Source organism: Anopheles cruzii, chromosome 3 (genome assembly GCF_943734635.1).
Source record: "Anopheles cruzii chromosome 3, idAnoCruzAS_RS32_06, whole genome shotgun sequence".
Lineage (NCBI taxonomy): Eukaryota > Metazoa > Arthropoda > Insecta > Diptera > Culicidae > Anopheles > Anopheles cruzii.
Window position 1 is genome coordinate 55,277,542 of NC_069145.1, and position 20,089 is coordinate 55,297,630.

Genomic DNA, 20,089 nt, shown 5'->3' on the forward strand with positions numbered 1-20,089 from the left:
GTTCGACTATGCTGATGCCAACTTTCCGGTTAACGCGGACACAACACACCAACGAACTAGTTAAAGAAAACAACACTCACTCTTCTCACTTTGCCCGAAATCAATCATACATTTGACTGTACTTGCGTACTTACTGTATACGTCAAAAATATTACAAACAGCACGTAAATAAGCGACCGAACGAAACACAACCACACGCGTGAATTTTTTTTTTAAATTCAGCTCCAACTCTTTCGCTGACTTCACCAGTAGCTGTCATCTGTCGTTAAACTTTTGAACCTGACCTTTCTTTACCGAAACTGACCAAGTGCCGAACGATGTTTTCTCTCTGCTCTCCCTGTGTTTTGGACCCGAAGTTAGCCGAAGTCCGTCCAATTCCATTGCTCTCTCTCGTTTTGGCCATAGCAAACTGATGACGTTGGCTGTCAATAGAGATCCTGAGAGCAAGGTACGCTGATGTCAAATTGTACTAAATAACTAAATTGTACGTCCTGAAAATCATAAATGAACTATATAAACATATATATATTAACAACACAAATTAACATAAATATGAAGCACTGATGATAGCATAAACATTACAAATACCGCTAAACCGTACCGATGAAAATAAAGCTTTTGCTGAGAACAATTTGAGTCATATTCGACCGTTTATTTTTGAATCAATATTGATTTTGCAACACAATGCTATTCGATTCAGTAAGTTTTTTGAATCGAAAAACATCTAAACATCCTTTTCCGTACACTGGTCAGCTATCGGAGTAACATTACGGACTATTGAAATAACTGTTTCAGTGCATGGAAAGTAAAACCTATTTACGACGGCGCCATTAGAAATAAGTACTAAATTTCAAACAATGAGATTTTGCTTACTTTTATTGTGCATTAGGCCCTTTTCTGGCAACTGATGTATTAAATGATATTGAAAACACTTTATTGTTTTACAAAAACGACGCGTTTTGCAACGATAATGTTTCATTTAATTTATTTTCATGTAAGATCTCCAATCCAGCTTTTATTCGAATACTTGTATATTTTTTCTAACATTCTGTCCAGTCACCAAATTTTACGCACAATAACTATGAGAATTTTTTTAGTCATAAATTTAGAAGCTTCCGAGCGCACAACAAGGTTGCATCAATGCGTTTCTGAGGCACTATTTTAAACGTTGTGTGTGCCACCCTCCGGTTTTTGGCTGTGGAATTCCTGCACGGAATTGACTTTAGTAAAACCACAGTTAATATTTTTAAAATCTTTGAAGGACAGGGAGATCATGGTGCAATGATTGCGTATTCTGAAAACTACGCTACGAAATAGCACATCACATCGTTTTTGCTTAAGCAGGAAAAAGCAGGTTCGCTATAGATCGTTCTACCAAATGCCCCAGGCAATAGCTCTTCCCGCTTGTACAACAGCTTGAGCAATTGTACCAGTCTGAATTGTCTGAGATTGGGTTGAAGGGTGCAACAGAAGAATGAATTGTTTATTTTGTTCTTTCATTGTTGTCTCATCGCATTTTTGCAACAAATCACTACTAGCCCGATCTAAATTTGATTCCACTGGAAAATATATATGTATATATTTGGTGATAGCTAAATTACTTATCTAACTGCATTTGAAAGCTGTTCCATTTGGACGTACGCGTTGCTTCGAATCTCTCCAAGCGGTCAAAACCTAACCTGTTTATAATTTATTCTGTGCATTTAACAATGGTGTTATCAAAACATGGATGGCAGAGAATGTTCTGTTGATTGTGATTATTATCAGCGAGAGACACATAGTCTTGACTGTTTTACATGGTATAAAAGAAAAGCAACAATTGTAGGATGCAAGTGGCTCGATGAATCTGACTCATAAAATCATTTAAAAAAATTTCCAAAGCAACAACCGTTCGAACGAAGAGCTCCTACATTTACCAACGAATAAATATTAAGCCAAATCGAAGGAACTGAACGAAAGATCTTACTGCGAAAGCGCATCTGTCTCTAAAACAATGGAGAACAACTAAAACAGTTACTATTTCATCACAACACATTAACGTTTTCATTTAGTCTAGTTCTTCTAGACTCCTCTAGGCATTTTTTCGCATTTACCACGAAAAAAGTATTAAGTTTTTTTCGGTTATTTTGCTTCACACTCTCTGCCAGCACAGTCGACGCGTAAGCTCGCTCGTGTTCGTTGCCCATTGCGTATGTTAGTTCCTTGTTTCTTTTGGGTTCATAATCAGTTTATCAGTTTCGTAACATCTTCAAGAACGTTAAAATCTTATCTACAATTGTGTGCATATGTTTCTTTATCGGTGTGTACGTGTTCTGTTGTTTGTTGTGTGAATGTGTAAGTCAGATAAAGATTTGAAGCAATGCTTTACCTATCACTAACAAAACATTTCACTACTGGCGCTCTGTATCGTCTACTTATATGCCCGTGCCTTGTCGATGTTGGAACGCTCGGCGTCAGAGAAGCCAAGAATGCTTTCGATAGCGTTCAGATGTCCTTGAGAGTTTTCCTTGTCTGTCAGGAAGTAGTAGATCGCACTCTTCAGGAACTGCAGCGTGACTTCTGGGTCGACTTTGTTTTTTGTTTGCTGGGCATCAATCAACCGCTTATACATGGTCTAAAACAAGAAAGAATAAGCACGGATTCAAACAGATTTTAACGGCAAACGGCATATAAGGGTGTAAATGAAAACATAAAACTGTTTACTAGAGAAAACCACAAAAAAGCGTAAAGCAACATTTCTTAAAAACGCAAAGCTTGTGAAAGAATTAAAACATAAGCGCCGCCGTAGTAATAAGCATAGGAGTGCAATAGAGAAATCTACAAATGGTGTATTAGGCGAAGGGAATCGGAAAATGTTTGATTTCATGCCGAACGTGGGATTTCTTAAATATTATCATGTTCATGCACTGCAATTGCTCTACACAAACAATTAAAAAACAATAAAAAAGGTTTTTTGCCTTATGTCACAGCAATTACGTTAAGGTGGTTAGGTAACGGAATTAACTGGTTAGCCAAATACCCTTGGGAGTGAACTTAGAATTGGAAACTTTCAAGCAAATCGGTCAACAAGTTATAGTGAAATGTCGCAGTAGGTTTTAAGATAAAAACAAAACCCCGATAACAGAAACGTACAGCAAACTGGAAACGTTTGTAAGGTGCCGCGTGGCAGCCCCAGTAGGTGAAAGGAAGTACATCAGAAATCAAAATTGCGCTAAAGTTCTGCCGAAAGCTAATTATTTACTGCAACCGATGACTACAAACCTTACGGGCACCGAGAAGCCACAGTGAGATTGCTTCTTTCGCGCTCAGTAAAACCTGTGTGCCGCCATTTTCTTGCTGATAGTTCGTATCCTGCACACAGTGATCGAGAGATGGGAACATGGTAGAGAGAGAGAGAGAAATGTGAAAATGATGAGTGCTGCATAGCGTAAAATTTGGCTTTTTCGACATTTTAGCAATCCTTCTTTTGGTAGATGGTTAAATGAAATTCAATAGTTGAATGCGTATCCGAAAAGGGGAAGCAATGAAGTCAATGTGAACGCAATAGAGTGCAGAGTAGAAGAACAGCAGTACAGGAAGTAATAGTGCACGTAGGTATGTTTCGAGATTATGAACTGCACCCAGCAGTGAAATCACGATCCTTTATCACGATCCTTGAATTCAATATGCATGATTCCTTCACGACGAAGCTTCACATTTTTCTATTCTCAATACAAAGAAAATAGGTTGGGATCGAGAAAAATTAGAACACTCCTACAATAGAAGATTAGAAACACTGTGACCAGTGTTCACCACATGAGTTTGGTTTCATTCCGAAGGGATCGGATGGAGAAATTGAAATTTATTGTTTGTTGCCGTTTTCGGAATATATATACATCAACATCAAATGGTCCAAATGTTGAAACTAGCTCCCACGTTTCACAGGAAGCAAAAGTAATGGCATGTCCTTTTGCTAGGCACTAGTCCTAACACAGTCAAACTTAGTCATTTAACCGCATTGTGCATGAAAAAAATGTCCTGCTCTAGTCTTGTGATTCGTGGTATTCTAGAGTCTTATATTCGTGGTATACGAAGCATGAAAATGTAGATGTCACTGTCACACTTATCCTTTCACTTTTAGTAAGCAACAGTCTGCACAGCAACTATGATTGGGCGAGACACCGAGCATCTCCAGTGTTGGAGGACGAACAACATCCAAGCAACGATCGAAGTGTCACTCTACAATAACGATCCAAACTGGGCGGAATGGCCAAACAACACACCGAGCCTGGCGCACTTTACACAGGAAGCAAAAAGTCTACACGAATGTGGTTTACTCATCGTGTCGATCGTGTCTTCGAAGAGCATTTGTTACCATTCACGGGTCCGGCAAGATCTGCTCTGCTACACTTACCCTAATGTTTTCCAGCTCATCCTGAGTGACCTGGAGTTGCTGCATGAGTTCCGGAACCGAGACGCGGCTTGGAGAGGCCCGCGCCACATCCAGAACCCGATCAGCTTGCTCCTGCCGTTCCGCTTCCTGGCCCTTGCTGTACATATGCAGATACATTTTGTTGGCCTTATCTTCCTGTTCCTGCAGCTGGGCTTGCAGTGTTTCCAATTGCTTCTCCAGCTCACGGATGCGTTCCTTGGCCTACGATCGAAAGACGGACTCGTGAAAAAGGGAATTCGTTGGAAGTCAAACGTGTGCGGAGTCTCCCTACCTGCTCGTAATCTGGCACCAGATCACAGTAGCGCGTGTTGGACTCGGCCAGTCGCTGAAGGAGCACCTCAAAGCGATCATTGTTGGACGTCCGGATTTGCTGCTCATCCGTCTGGTGTTGCTTGATCAGCTCTTCGATGCGCTCCTCGTACATCGCCACGAGGCGACGCTTCTCCGCGTCCATGTCTTCGTCGCTACCACAGGCCCGATCCTGCGTGTGCACGTACGAGTCCTTCGAGTGAATCGACGACGTCGTTATGTCTTCAAAGTGTCCGGAGTCGGCGAACGAGCTCTGCATCTCCGAAGTCGACAGTTTGTCGATGAACTGAACCTGATGGATGCCGGCTTGGCTGTGATGGTGGTGATGATGCCGTGGGCTCGCCTTCACGCTACCCTCGTCGATCTGATCGACGATGGGCGAAATGTCCTGGCTCGAGCTCGGCGTGTTCGCGTCATTGGTCGTGTTTTCGCGCACCGTTACCGCATCGCTCGAGTTGCTCCGCTCTTCCGGTGAACTGAGCGAAGCCTTAAACAGTCGCAACTCGACCACCTCCTTCGTCAGTCGCAAGATCTCACAGTCGCGCTGCTCAAGATCACACCGTGCCTGCGACAGCAGCTCCTTCAATCGACGTATCTGCCGCTGGGCGCGCTGAGTCGGCGTCAGATAGTCACCGCCCGTTTGACCAGCGTGGCTGGAGCAGTGCACCACGTACTTCATCTTACGGCCACTAAAGGTGGTCCCGTTGCGGGCCACGTACGGATGGTCGCACGACATACCGCTCGCCACCGAGCTGTAGCTGTGAAGCGAGTCTAGATCATCATCCAGATAGCTATTGACGGGCGATTCCGGCGACACCGGGGGCGTCTTAGGGCTCAGTCCTCCGCCTGCTCCTGGACGCTGCAGTCCCGTTCCTGGTATACCTCCGTTGGGCGTTTGCGGTGTTCTTGGCGTCCTTTGACTACTGCTACTGTGTCCAGAGTTAATAAGATTCAAAGACTGTGTAACGCGAACAGATGGAAGATAAGGGGGAAACAAAACAAGAGAGAATATAAGTAAACACAGCAAGCTAACTATTACTACTCGTTACTATGACCACGCAAGTTACTCGTTAACCATACTATTCCTTCCTTTACCGTCATTTTCGGCCACTTTTATCCATGCTCATGCAAACGCCACCGATGTAAGAACAATCTGCCGTGCTCTTGGTGCAATTCACCTAGGTGGGCTTGAGATCTTCTCACGTTCACTAACTAGAGGTACTTCAATTATAAACTTCTCCCAACAGAGAAGTTTAACGAGTACCGCAGCGCTACAGGCTACGAATTGTATCGCTAATGTTCGCACTTTTCGGTGGTCATCGTTTCACGCACTGGCACACACTACCTTCTAACTATCAAGCTGAAGTGCCGATCGTATCGGCCAATTTGTTGATTTCACCTGCACGCCCCAGCCAGTGCCCTTCCAGCAGCAGCGAGCTTCGCGATCACTCGATCGGTCGCTGGTGCTGTTGCGATAACGCGTTTTTAATTCAAGGCGTCGCTAGGAGACGATTCGAGCGCGGCGGAATTGCTTACAACACCAGCAAACCCATTCAAGCTTCCGATTGTATAGTGTTACGACAGGGACGTATACGACAACCCCCGAACACAACCACACACCAACCACAATCCGCCTGTCGACCAATCGATTACAGTGCACGGTTCCGAAAGTTGTTGGCCGGTACAAAACCTGTGTGTTTGGGTCGTCGTCTTCCGCAACAACAACGCCTTAGTGTTTTAGTTTTTTACTCACAGGACACACGTATGAGCGTATTTTCTAGACAAACAATTCCGTACACGTTCACTCCACTGGGATTCAGCTCAGGCATCGATGATCCCGCGAGAGTTCGTCAACGGTCTCTTGATTGCCTTTCGTCCAACCAACCACCACCGGAAACAGTAACTACGGACGACTATGGTTCGATTGACCCGCTCGAGTCCTTGCGCTAGAGAACCACTTCCCGGAGAATCACAACACTCCCGACACTAAATCGGAGGCACGCAGCGTGCACAAACTTCCGTCCGATCGGTCGGAATGTCTGCCAGAGAATGGAGGGCTACCAGCGCGCTGATAACGCCACGGAGCGACTGTAGGTGGCATCGTACAGGCCAACCCGGCGCAATGAGGCGCATCTTTCGGACCGGACCAGGAGAAAGAAAAGCAAAAGTTTGGTGTTTGCTGCGCGTTGCGCCTTCAGCGTCGTAGCGTCTTGCTCTCCGCAGGTGATGATTATGATGGGGTGGATTTTTTATTCATTTTCTTGTTTTTTGCCCCCCTTTCTGATTCTGTTTTGCTGTTGTTTGCCAACATCCCTCCCTACCCCGTCATGCCCACTCCGAGTGGCCACCATTAGACCATTGAACAATGTCTTCCGAATGGCTGAAAACGCCGCCGGCCTCCGCGCCGATGCTTTCGCCCATCATCGTGGGACTGCATCGGCCACACCACCGGACCGCCCGGGGGGGGGAGGGAGTGCATTTTAAAGTAGAAGACACATTAATCGACACCCTCTCTCCCGCGCACCCCACCCGCGCACCGCTGGCGGAAAAGGAGAACGAACAAGATTGGTTACTCCCCGCCGCGCACTTTCATTGATGTTGCTCGTGTTATATCTAGATCACCCCCACGGTTCCCGCCACGGCCACGGGGGTTTGTTTTGGGCGGTGAAAACCAACCAGCTCCGCTAATAAGGCACGCGAATCTGAGCTCCTCGGCCAGCTTTCCTCTTGCTTGCCAAACAGCACAACGTACCGTGTTCCGATCATCGATTTGCATCGATCAGCACTTCGATGCGAGAGGGTGAGCCTCGGGCCGGTTGGGTGGGCTGATGCTGATGATGCCCCGCAATCCACGGCGCCATTTCCCATCGCGGGCTCATAAAATATTGGACCTAACGATTTACATCGATGGTGGAGAAATCTGTTTACCACTTGGTTCCAGCGCGAGCGAAACAATTCGATCGTTCTGTTTGTCCCAACTAACCAACCATGGCATGATCAGTGGCCAACACAAAACGGGGCAAAAGATACTAAACGAAATTATTTCCCGCCCTTACGAAGGTTATTATCCTTTTCTAGTCCGAATTGTTGGAGTGCATTTGCATTCGAATCTTTTCCAATAGAGTCCTTTTACATTTATGTCCGTGTGTCCACCCCTAGTTGTTGTGCTGCAGAACCTTTCTTGCAGAGCGAAAGTGTTACGAGATTCAAATGAAGTGCATTCAAACACGTCCTTAGCGAAAGCAGTCGATGCAGACGTCTTGGTTGATGGGCAACAATGGGCATGCAACGAATATTCCATTCCACTCGTGCAGAATCGTGTGACTTTTTGGCAGCACTCACAGGCCTCAGAGCGGCATCTTCCAGAAGAGCTGACACAATAAAAAAGACGTACCGGAAACCAGGTAATTGAGCGTTGAGAAACCAGCTAATTTGACTTAACCGTGAATCTGTTTGACATGGGAAAACAGCACTCCACTATCGCACGGTTAATTGGTTCAGCACTCTATTTCGAAGGCTTGTGGTTCCCACACAGCATTCCGTGGGACCATAACCATTAGCAGTGCACCAGGCACGATTAACCCATTTGTTAATTGTACCAGCATGGTCACCGTTTTGGTTATGATGTAATTGTTTAGTGTTCCTCTAGTAAAACACGTTATAAACAATTCATTTCCGTTTTATTTTGACAGCTGCACGTCACACTTGGTCCCCGAGCCCACCACATGTAGGTCACTGCGGTCATTCGTAAATTACGTAACTGTATCGGATCGCACTAGAGCACTTACCATGCCAGCACCATGTTTCTGCAGGTGGCAAACGCCACTGACGTGTCCAAGTTTCCGGCTGGATCCGGCGTGAGGACAGAAACCGACCGTTCCGGGCTGCTTCAGTTGCTGGGAGAGCGAATCGTTCGCTTTGCCCGGTATACAGTGGGCCAACGGGTGGCCATCGTGGGGACAGTGCAGTATTACCCCGTTCGGAACCGGACCATCCTTCACCGTGCTGCACTGAACTGCGAATGAGTCCACCTCTCCGTCGTCGGTGCCATGTTCGCCGTTCGCAATCGAAGGACTCGCCGTTGCCATCGGAGAACGTTGCTGCTGCTGCTGCTGCGATTGCCGCAGATGGCCATGGGAAATCGATTTGGTGCCACTCGCGGTCGTCGTTTTCGTCTTCACTCCCGAGCCCTGCATGGTCAGCTGGTGATTGCTGCTGGCGAAACTGGTACCACCACAGTCGCAGCACTCGCCGCCGGCCCGATAAAGTTGGTAGTCATGGAAGCTCCGGCTATTGCGCATGCGCAGCGAGGACGACCGGCGAAACGGTTGGGGCGACAGGATCGGAATCCTGGTGGTTTCGCTCTCGCCAGGATACGTGCGGCGCTGTTCGAGCGGCGTTGCCGGTTTCGATGACATTTCTGCGTTACGGGCCGTTACGCCGCAGCCAGGCGTTACAGCGCGCCGAACGGTAACACCAAACACGTGTTGTCGTCAGTTGAACGCACCGTTTTTTCTTTGAGCTGTTCCGACGATGTCACCAGTTGCAACCGGGCCTGTGACCTCTGATCGTAACAAAACAATAAACCAAAACAAAAAAAAACTGCCCCTCACCAGGGAATGTCCACCTGGAAAGAAACGAAGCGAGAAGAACAAGATAAGAAAAAACATGGTACAACTTTTTAGAAAGTGCTGCCCATTAAACCGTTCAAATGGCGCCACCGAATGGCCTTTCCCATGAGCACACCGCGCCGGCCCAAACGAGCGGTAGGCAGTGTGGCAATGATGATCTTCTTATTTGCTACCGAGTTTGTGGCCTACCCCACAAGGGTTTTCCGAAGAAAAGCGTCAAACAATCCAACACGAGCCATCACCCAATTTCCGGTCTGTCAAAATACAGTCGAACCGAACCGATTGGACAATATTATCGAAGCAAGCGTGAAAACACTGTGCGAAAAAGGTGCTGATTTTTTCACTACAAGTAGTACAATAATTGCATAACTTTGGTAAAATGAAGTATGTATATATTTATATAAAAATATATTTTAATCAGATCCACATCCTCCTCGACACGCCAACACACACCTCTTTTTCCTGACCAGTTGGATGGAAACGGATGACGCATCTAGGCGCTTTTCTTTGATGTTTTGACGCAAGCTCGCGGTTACAAGCTCGCGGCTCCCAGCAATTTGGACGCTTTCGAATTGATTAAACTTTCAAGGTTGAAAGTGGTATCGGCGCAACGCCCGCCTTCGCATGTCTTGCGCACGGTTCGCTCGTTCGGGTGCCGTTGGTTTCTTTCGTCTTTCGGCACAGTTGTCGGGAAATCCGCGATATAAACAGTTGTACAAATGAGAGACTGGTTTAATATCACCTTGACGAAAACAAGACGAAGACACTCATTCGGTTACGTGATCGGGAAGCAATTGCCTTCCAGAAGTTTTCGGTTCTACCGGGGAGATGCCCAAGGCCATGTTAGCTTCAGTTCCTCAAACGACGGCACGGACGGTATAGCCAGAAATGTACGGGGAAATAGGTGTTCGCGGCTTTGAAAACGAGCGCCGATCACGCAAATACCTCATCAAGTTGGAAGATGTCGTACTGTGATACGCGGATTCATCATGACGACAAAACCTCGGAAATCGAATAATTCAAACAGTACGTAGTGAGTATTGCGATATTGTACAAAACCCGTAGTTTTCTGACATTGGCAAGGTTTTATAGATCAACCGCAATAGGACCACCATACCATAAAAAAAACTGGCCAACGTACGGTAAAAAAAGCTGCTAGCAAAACACTTTGCCAAGTAGAAAGTTTTCCATTAAAAGGCAATTGTGCTCGTGACGAATACTTTTCCAAACTGAAAACAAGCTACAATAATTAAATGTTCGGAAAAAAGGCATTTTCAACCTTCCTCCTTCCTTTTTTTCCTTATCTACAATGAAGCATAATTTCACGAAGAAACATAATCTCTCAATTACTTTGATTTGCTTTTCTTTTTGTATGATAATTTTGAGGAAGGCGGACATTTTCTCTTTCGACAGTCATTGCAATGGTTCGACGCAAAACCCGTTGTCCGTGTCGGCCGCTCGCAGTCTGTCAGTAGATGAGAAAATGGTAATAACCAAAAAAAATTACACACCTTGTGGACGCTGGTGGCTTCAATTAGTGAAAACCCGAATATTCAGGTTTGCATTTTTTATTTCCGCTTACTTACCGACCGTTCGAGGCCTTTGCAATTTGTTTTAAGTGTTGACTTTAGGTTTAGTACTTTCTAGTGTTTCATTACCTAAAAGAGTAGAAAACGGAAACAGAAGAATGTATGCAACATAAAATTGTGTCCAACTCCTTTGATGAGGGTTAATTTATTTGGACACGACGTTCAAGAATTTAGTAAAGTTCTTGATATCATTTTTATATTTTTACAGTCATGTTTGTGATAGTGAATAAGATTTACTCGTCTTTAAACGCATCTAAACGTAATAGACGTTTTTGGGTCATACTTAAACAAATGAAACCTGAAGGATACAAATCGTTGATAGGCGTCAGATAACAAGGTTATAATTTTCAGCAGCCATGTGAAACAACTAAAATCCGTAGCACAGTTCAACTGCCGACCAAAGCATAAGCAACACGGCGAACCACAACAGTTGTCTTCATACTCACAAGATAATGATAACAATCGACATCAACAGTCAGTTGGAAAAAAACACACACAACTGCCAGAGATCACTGTGCTACAGATATGTCCGGTCCGGTCATTCACCTTCCTACCATCTGTATTACATTAGCTGTTTGTTGTTTCCACGTTTTCCGTGGAATAGTAAATTCAACTTGGATGAAGAGCAAAAACAGCATTTTTTATCGCACGTTCAGTTTGGATGCCGATTCCAACCATCGAAATTTCGGCTTTTGCCCCGCTGGCTGGGAGGTTTTAGTCTCATAATTCCAAATAGATAATGCAGGATGCAATCGACATGATTGAATGATCGTGCTGTTGCTCCACTGATCCACTAACGCCTCAGGTGTTAATCGCGAACTTACTTAATAGTGGAATGAAATGCAACTGATTTTCCTATAAGTCGTACTATTTTCAAACAAATTTTTTGGTTTTCATTGTCCAACTCACGTAAGGTCCAACTAACACATTCGACCATATTTTTTGTAATTCACAATTGCTTATTTTAGGATCCTGAAACAATCACGTAACTGAATTTCGAGTTTATGACTAAGGCATGATAGATGAATTGAATCGAAAATGATCTACAATTTAAATTAGTAAATGACATTAATTAAAACCACCCAATAACGAAGCGACCGCAACTAATTGTTTTCTACTAGGCTTAGAGTTTCACTGAAATTTGATTTAAAGATTGTTGCTAAAAAACGTCAAAAATAATTTCTTTTACGCAAAAGCCAACACATGAAATATTATTTATCGTTGAAGCCGATATTCCAATTACCTCAATCAAAGAAACGCATAATGTGCCTACCTACCGACCTCTCTGTGATGGAAATCTCACCTTTTCTGCTGCCAACGGGGCAAATGGACTCGTTACAGCGACAACGGCCATCGAATTGTTCGTTAATGCTGCACCACAGCACATTTTCTCTGCAGAGCGCAAGTCTGCAGATATGAGTCCACAGTGTTACATAAATTAATCAGCTTTTTCCTACCACTGCCAGCATTCCGTCGCGGATTTTGTAAAACAAAAAAGCCATAATGCAGCTCGCGAAAGCAACGACCACGCCAATGGCGTGTCAAACCGTAGCATTTGAATGGAAGTGCATATGTTGTGCAGTTTATGTAATGGAGAAAACAGCAAGCAACCATCACCTGGCAACTCGCGCGCGGCACATTTCAGTTTTACCCAAAATAAACCTCATTTATTTGCTGTGTGGGAGGTTCCATTCTTCCGGACAAATTTTGGAAACTACCAACCTTATGTGTGTTTATTTAATAATTAAAAAATAAGTTACTAACGAAAGTGTTGGTATCGCATTTAAGACTAGAATTGCACGTAAATTGCAGCAATAATTTTACGTTGAAGACCCACACTTTGATTTTAGCATTGCGCTTTGAGAGAAGGTTTGGATGCGCTTTCAAATCATCATTAGAAAAAGGTTCGAACTTCAGCGCAGTCATTTCCGTTTAAACATTTTTTTGCAAACAACATTTTTTAAGAGGTTTTCTTAACGGATTTTAAATTCATGACAGGTTCAAAATGTGAACAATTTATTGGATAGTAAAAGCTCAAAATTCAAAATAATACTGCACGGTATACGATTTGATGAATGTTTAATGTTTGTATTGCTCAGAATATGGGCCTAATTAAGCGAAGAACAGAAGAAATCCCGCCCTGCCTGGGACGAATAGTTATATTGTGTAATTGTAGGCTGGAATGGAAAATGAAAGAGCTGCATTGATAATGGAAACGAATGAATGATTCCGAGGAGGGCGATTAATAAGTCACCGTGCCACTAACCAATTATTGAAGGCGTCTTAATTGGGCTAGATTATCCCAAAACTATAGGGTGAAACCATCAGCGCCGTGGCGAAACCTTCAATTTAGTTTCAATCTAGCAAGGAAAATTACTACACAGAGCGCAAGGTCTATCACTTAGTAAAACGATAGCTCGAATGATATCTGGATCGTAACAAGGTTATATAGAGTTCTATCTTTGAACCACCACAGCACCCAACGGGAAGTAATTACTATCCGGATCATCGCAGGTTTCATCGCGTGCTCCAATGGAAACCGCCATGCATCACACTCGAGGCCCTTCGTACGACCATAGACCAAAGTTGAAAGTCAATTTTTTAATTAGTTTTAGTCCACATTGCTGCATCCAACGGGCAGAAATGAACTACAGATGCTATTAAGAAACCGCCCAACGATTTAAGCAACACATTAGGCATCACGGATCATGGATCATGGGCTTTATATGGAGTACACAGGAATCGATTGCGTTAGAAAGTGGGAAGTCAGCCTCAAAACCATTCCCGACCAACGTTAACGCTTTTGAGGGTTCGTTGCTTTTCGAGGAAATCCCCAGCGTGAAACGGCCGCCAGCGGGAAAATTCTCTCTCAGCTCTCTTCACGCCTAGCTAGCGGCCACTTTCGAAATGGGGTCGGCACCGTTTCTTGGCTGCTGCCTAGTTTTTCCTACTCCTCTTCCAGTTTGGTTTTGCTTTTTTTGCTTTGTAGGCCACCAGCTGGCTCAAGGTGGCAGCTCAATTACGGAGCGGGGCCACCACATATTGGCGCGCATTTTTCTTCATTTTCGGTTCACTGGAAGCGGTTGCCGGAGGCGCAGCGGCATAAGTTGGCCCCCATTTTCCTTGCGTGAGCGCGTGTATTTGTGCGCGGTGTAGCCGAGCAAGCAAAACCAACGGGGTTAAGAGTGTGGATGAGCAAATCGGCCATCGGCTTAAATGGGTTCCCAATGCGAAAACATTATCGACGCCGCTTAGTGTGGAGAGTTGGCATTATTTCGGGGGGATTTTTCGCTAAAAAAACATCCAAAGCTGGCCATTTCTGCTTTGCGAGAAACGTTTGAGCACTTGGTGGGCAATGAGAATTCCACAACGGGACTGGCCATGAAACTAAGAGCAAAATCAAATGGTGAAAAATGTGTAAACATTTTTTGCAGCGTTTCTTTCCGAACTGAACGTTCTGTAATTATCTTTACTCATATCTTCGTTCTTCAGCTATCCAATTTGTTCAAACGGTCGGCGAAGCCTCAGAAAATACTACCAGCACGAGACCTCTCAAGTTCAAATGTTACGTAAGCGCCACGGCGAATAGAAATTGTGTTTCGTCCTTGTCCATTTGCGCGAAAGGACAAGCGTTTGCTCTATCCATGAAGCGTGCATCAATAATTGATTGCGTAACTAAAACACAGTACCTTCGAAAAAACTACGAGCTTAGTCTTAAGGTTTTTTGTCATTTCTTCGGTCGAGATCCACCGGCAGCCGACTGTTTTGGTCTGAAAACACGTATCCCGATGTTTTTCTGATGTTTCTTCGCGTTGACCTTTCCATCGTCGAGTTTTTTTTCGCTTGGACCAAAGTCTGCCGGAATCAAAAACACACTACAATGGAACCGTTATGTTTCGAAACAACTTACCCTCGAATTGTGCTCTTGTTGGGCTGGTCTGCTCTGTGACCTCAATAAAGCTGTGCCTCTTACTTCCGGCTGCAACTATCACAAACCATGCCCATCGACGGGCATCCTGCGGGTCAACGGTAAAATATTGCACTGCACTATGACCGTCATCGCAAGCGTTGCCATGGCTACTGGTCGGATGTTTATTGAACTACAGGATGCATCGAGATGTCGCCGACAGTGCAGGACAGTGCAATCCCGTTCGAATTCCGGGGCCGCTCGTTTTTTCCTTGTTGCTCAGTTTTCCAGTTGGTTACCGCACCGTAACGCACTGAAACTAATTGCCTACTTTGCCGCAAAACACCTGGCCCAGAAAAGTGCTAGTCGTTGTCTGCAGAAAAAGCACAGCGCACCTTGCCGTCAGCACGTACAACACACGAACGCCGTGGAAATCGGTTTTTCGACACGTCGAGAGCAGAACCGATTGCACGGAGAAGTTACGGGGGTTATGTAATACTGAGTATGTTTCAGATCGTGGGAAGCACAACTAGAGAACTAGGAAGCAACTAGAGACCGTTCGGTCTAGTTCGCGTGGAAGGAATAGAGAGAGCCACTACTGCTCTCCGCCTGCGATATTCCAAGCAGGATGAAAGGACACACGTGCAGCAACGAAAACACACAATCAGGACAAAATGGGGTGTACCGGAAAATGGGTGCTCCGCTTCTTAACCACCGCACTTCGTTCAGAATCTTCGGGCACTGTCCACAAACTCTGCATCACAATCGTGATCCTTGTGTAAAGGATGGCGCTGGAAAGCCGAACTCCTGGACAGCTCGACACAATATCGCACGGCGGCTTCGAGCACCGACAAACAACTGACCGAACAACGGGGTCGAGAAAACCCACAACGATCCATCACCAGCACTGGAGTTCCCCACAGAGCGGAGCGAGACATGCAGTGAGAGGAAGCGAGAGAGAGGGAGAAACGAAACGAGAGAGACAGGAAGAAAAACAAAACGAAGCGAATTTCCACCACAAAACCAAAAAAGGGGCCGCCGTTCCACGGTTCGAACGAGTTTTTTTGCTCACTGTTGACCTACGGTGCCTATTTTTCCAGAGAGCTTTCCACGGCATTGTCAGTCAGAGACAGATATACTCGGGAGGCACGAGAGAGAGGGAAAGAGAAGAACGCAGGTTTCTGCTGAACACGCAACCCACAAACACGCTTAAACCGAATGCGCGAGTTTTTGGTTAATGTGTTAGAAACACGCGTTTAGAAAAGGCGTTTATAGAAAATGCAAGAAAGGAAAATATTCTAATTTATTTGAAACTAAAAACTTAAATGTTGGTTACGCATATGGGGGCAATACTTAACTTTACAACATCAATGGAATAATAAACTAGAGAATAATGTTACAAAACCGGTTCAAAATATGACGATTAACATTCTTCTATCTTCCTTACATTTAGACAAAAAAGAACCACAAGTAGATATCTTTCATTTTCCAATAATTTAGCACGAACGGACTTGCATTAACGGATGCAAGGATGTAAGACAGAGCACTGTAAACTTTGGCCGGCCGGTTATTCACACGGTGTAGTAAGGACGAATTGTAGAAGTCGTAGTAAGAAACACCAGTTCGTAAGAAGATACAATTATGTCATGCGATACGACAGGGCACCAAAACGAACCGAACATCGCCAATCCAAAGTCGTTCGTAGACCCGCACAATAATTGGCAAAAATGAAACCTTAGGAAAATTTGCCGGAAGAAAGCACCTTTACCATATTTGTACCGTCTTAAGACATAACCAGAGGTGTGACAACGGAAAATAAAAGTAATTTATCGATTCGTCTATCTGTGCGTAAGATAAAATTGCATACACTAGAAAAACATTTGAATTCGTATAGCGTTTACAACGCTTAAATCTTTCCGAGCTCCACAATTTTATTGAATTTTCAAAATATCACATAACACATTGGCCAACATTAATCTTGATTTGCTTGCTCCTTCTTCCATTGCATCACGAAGCTTGATACCTTTTTTATTTTACTAAAATAATTATTGCGAGCCTCGGGGGGCTAATGTGACCTAAACCGTTTTTACGGCTCCATTTATCGTGTGCCAAACACCAGCTAAAGAAAAATTCGAATAATTAAAGCCATTTTTGTCGGTCGTAATTCGCATGCCGATGGCAAAACGAGATTTTTATCTCCAGATGCCATTCCAAATAGCCGTAGGTCCGATTGTAGCTGCCGTCGCTGCAATTTTCCATCAATGGTAAAGCAAATGACCGTTTCTGCAACAACAAAAACCGCGAACAAGCAAAGCTCCTTTCGCCATCGGTGCATTCGTACACTAGGTCGGGCTGCAAAACAATCGATGGAAGGGTTCCGAACGATGCAAAAAGTGTGTGTGTAAGAAGGGATTGAGCATTACTGACTTGGCAATGAACATTGCTGTAGCAACAATATTGTGACGCGAAAAACAATGTGTTGGAGTCGAAAACTCAACAAAAATTGAGTTTTACACTAACCTGCTCCCGCTGCTCCATTTAATAGCACGTGTTCGGTGGCAAACTCGGAAACAAGAAGCGGGTTTTATAAAATGCAAAATACGGATGGCTGGCATTGAAAGCAAGGCCAATTGTGTTCATTTTCCCCTGGATATCTGGACAAGGTACCGTTGACACGATTTAACGATAATCATTTGTTATTTCGTTCACGTACAAATCGGTTAACGCAATTATACGATTGTCACGAAGCATTGTTTTGCTGATTTAACAAAACACACCGAAATTCATTGACTTTCGTCGGTTAAGTTTACTTTAGCATAGAAATAACAGGTTAATTAACCATATCTTAATTAGTAATTAACGACCACTAATAATGACCAATTTCCATTGTAAAAGACAAATTCATGTTTCATTACTTTTTAATTTCTTACAGTTGATTCGTCTGCAAAGATATTCTAAGATTGCAAAAGTAGTGTATTTCATTGTTAACCATCACATAACTTATTTACTTATTGCTTTAGTGTTCATCATAAGCCAAAACATATAAATGGCGATGATGGTCAAGCAATCAGAGCTTCAACTCACGATATGTCAATTTTGTTATCATTCGTGAGATGCGGAGCATTGCTCTTGATGAGCTTCTGTTAATCTCTTCATAGTTAAGGTCTTCTTGTTTCCAACCATAGCACGATCTAAAAAGGTATAGTAAAAACATTCCAAATTCCGTACAATCAGTTATATGCTGAACTAGTTTTGATGATTGCAGATATGCACTACTTTCTACATCGTCGAAACCTTTATTTGCCGTTCAACACGAATGTCTATTATGATATCCAGTGACACTCCAAAAATACTAAATTATCCATCGGGTCGTTTGACCGCTGACCGCTGTTTGACCGTTTGCTGACTCTTATTACTATGTCCGGTAAGGGGACACATTTGTTGTGACAATTTGCATTAACTAGCGACGAGAAGTAGACGGCTGAAAGTTAACTCATTTGAAATGCCTAACCATCGTACGGCACACAGAAAGTGAGAACTTTCAGTAACGTCCGCAATGGTTGTGTACGTGACGATTTGCTGTCGATTTCAGATTCCTTTTCGGGCTACAACCATACTTTCAGGCACTTCCGGGAATGCTAATCTTGTGGTACATTGTCCTTTAAATAATCACTCAAACACCAAAAACTTCGAAGATTATATGGTAGTGTTAATGACATCATCATTGGTTGCGTTCTTCATACTTGAAATGGAATACTATTTTTAAAAAACGTGATAAACGAAGATCACTTTCAACCCGTTTCGTTTTTTTAAAAAAAGCTTCCCGTCTTTTATTTTGTATTCCTGTGTTTTAAATAAAAATGATAATATTTTTTTTAAACACAAGTTTTTCAAAACTATTATCGTACTCGATTAGTATTAGTGAGGCACCAAAATAATCGTTCACAAACTACAAACTACAGGCAGGCTACAAACTAACTTACGATCACCTATAGTTCGGTAATGAGGTAATGAGGCTGCAAAAAAGTAAAATAAATCAATCAAGATGGTCAATGATTGATCTAAACCAACAATTGCCACCCCCATGGCGAACCGTTTGGTAAAAGCCGTCGTTCGTAACGATACATTAACTCAGCTAAACGATTACGATGTGTAACACACTGTTTTATAGGTCACGAGAAATTAATTAAATCAAAACCAATCAGACGACGATTGGCCGTGTGGGGTAGTGTTATGGTTGTTTTCTTAAACCCTCTGAAACACCCCAAAAGTTATGATGCATGTTACATGAGAGCCAACCGATGTTTTCGGGGGCAGTTGAACGTACCTTTAAATTTTGTGGATGATGATCTGTCGGTGTTGAATCACTGGAACGAATGGAAGATTAGCGCACCAACTTTAACGATCAAACGATGCTCGATGTTGCTCGATGTATGTAACGTTTAAATTGCTAACTCAGCGATGTTAGTGCTCTAACCTTACATTTTAATAGTAGGTTATGTACAAGGGGTCGTGTTTTAACGTCTTTATTTGTGCAAAAAAAACCCTATCACCTGCCGACACTATCTTATCACGAAAGCACAATTTACTCTTATGCCTCCGTTGCGCTTATCAATCAGTAATATACGAATCGATAACACCTTCGACACAGATCGAAAAGTTCTTGGGTCTGACTAGGATCTAACGCGTGGCTAATGTCCCAATCGTTGCAACACTTAAAATGAAAAATATCTGCCTAGCATTAAGCCGGCACTCTCACAATTGGGCACATTATATGATACTGTATTGAGAAAACACTGTTCTAGCTTAATTGTCCGTAAACGCTCACGAACCGTCGCGAATGTGCCACGAAGTACAACTGACACCGTTTGCGATCCTGTAACCGCAAATGATACGCAAGCAAGTTTGAACAGATGGTACCTGGCCAAACAACACACAATTTACGAATACGTTTGTGTTGGAGGAGCGGCGTTTGTCGTTGATAGTGAATTGTGATTTTCTTTTCACTCCACGCCGTACCAACACACTGGCATGACTGAGGCCAACTGAGGCCAACAATATTAGCCCGGTTCGAGAAGTACACACGCTGGAAAAACCGTCGTTAAATCCATCTTCTAAATGGCAGAAGCTGTAAACCAACCGAATTATGAGCAATTCAAATGTCTAATGATGATCGCACAGTTGTTAAAAAAACACCATTTATCCGGTCTCGTGTAAGGTC

The 20,089-nt window shown here is 43.7% G+C and overlaps 1 protein-coding gene across 2 annotated transcripts; it reads right to left on the reverse strand.

Moving 5' to 3' along the window:
• Positions 1–898: 898 nt before the first annotated feature.
• On the reverse strand, positions 899–19,233 carry LOC128274359 (protein quick-to-court). 2 transcript variants are annotated; one of them, XM_053012526.1, is made up of 6 exons: positions 19,196–19,233; positions 8,530–9,368; positions 4,704–5,699; positions 4,394–4,633; positions 3,262–3,351; positions 899–2,614 (listed from the first exon to the last, which is right to left on the reverse strand). In XM_053012526.1, the coding sequence occupies exons 2-6, from the start codon at positions 9,157–9,159 to the stop codon at positions 2,411–2,413; spliced, it is 2,160 nt and encodes a 719-aa protein (XP_052868486.1). In that variant the 5' UTR covers positions 9,160–9,368; positions 19,196–19,233; the 3' UTR covers positions 899–2,410. The 2 variants fall into 2 exon arrangements, with proteins under 2 accessions (XP_052868486.1, XP_052868487.1); XM_053012527.1 differs by lacking the exon at positions 3,262–3,351.
• Positions 19,234–20,089: the final 856 nt, after the last annotated feature.

What these genes read in the sequence shown, in the direction of transcription:
- LOC128274359 (XM_053012526.1), bottom strand. Translation starts at nt 9,159, where the DNA reads ATGTCATCGAAACCGGCAACGCCGCTCGAACAGCGCCGCACGTATCCT. An exon ending in AGAAACATGGTGCTGGCATG is followed by an intron (nt 5,700 to 8,529) that starts GTAAGTGCTCTA and finishes CGCGTTACACAG; the next exon opens with TCTTTGAATCTTATTAACTC. An exon ending in ATGAGCTGGAAAACATTAGG is followed by an intron (nt 3,352 to 4,393) that starts GTAAGTGTAGCA and finishes CACTGTGTGCAG; the next exon opens with GATACGAACTATCAGCAAGA.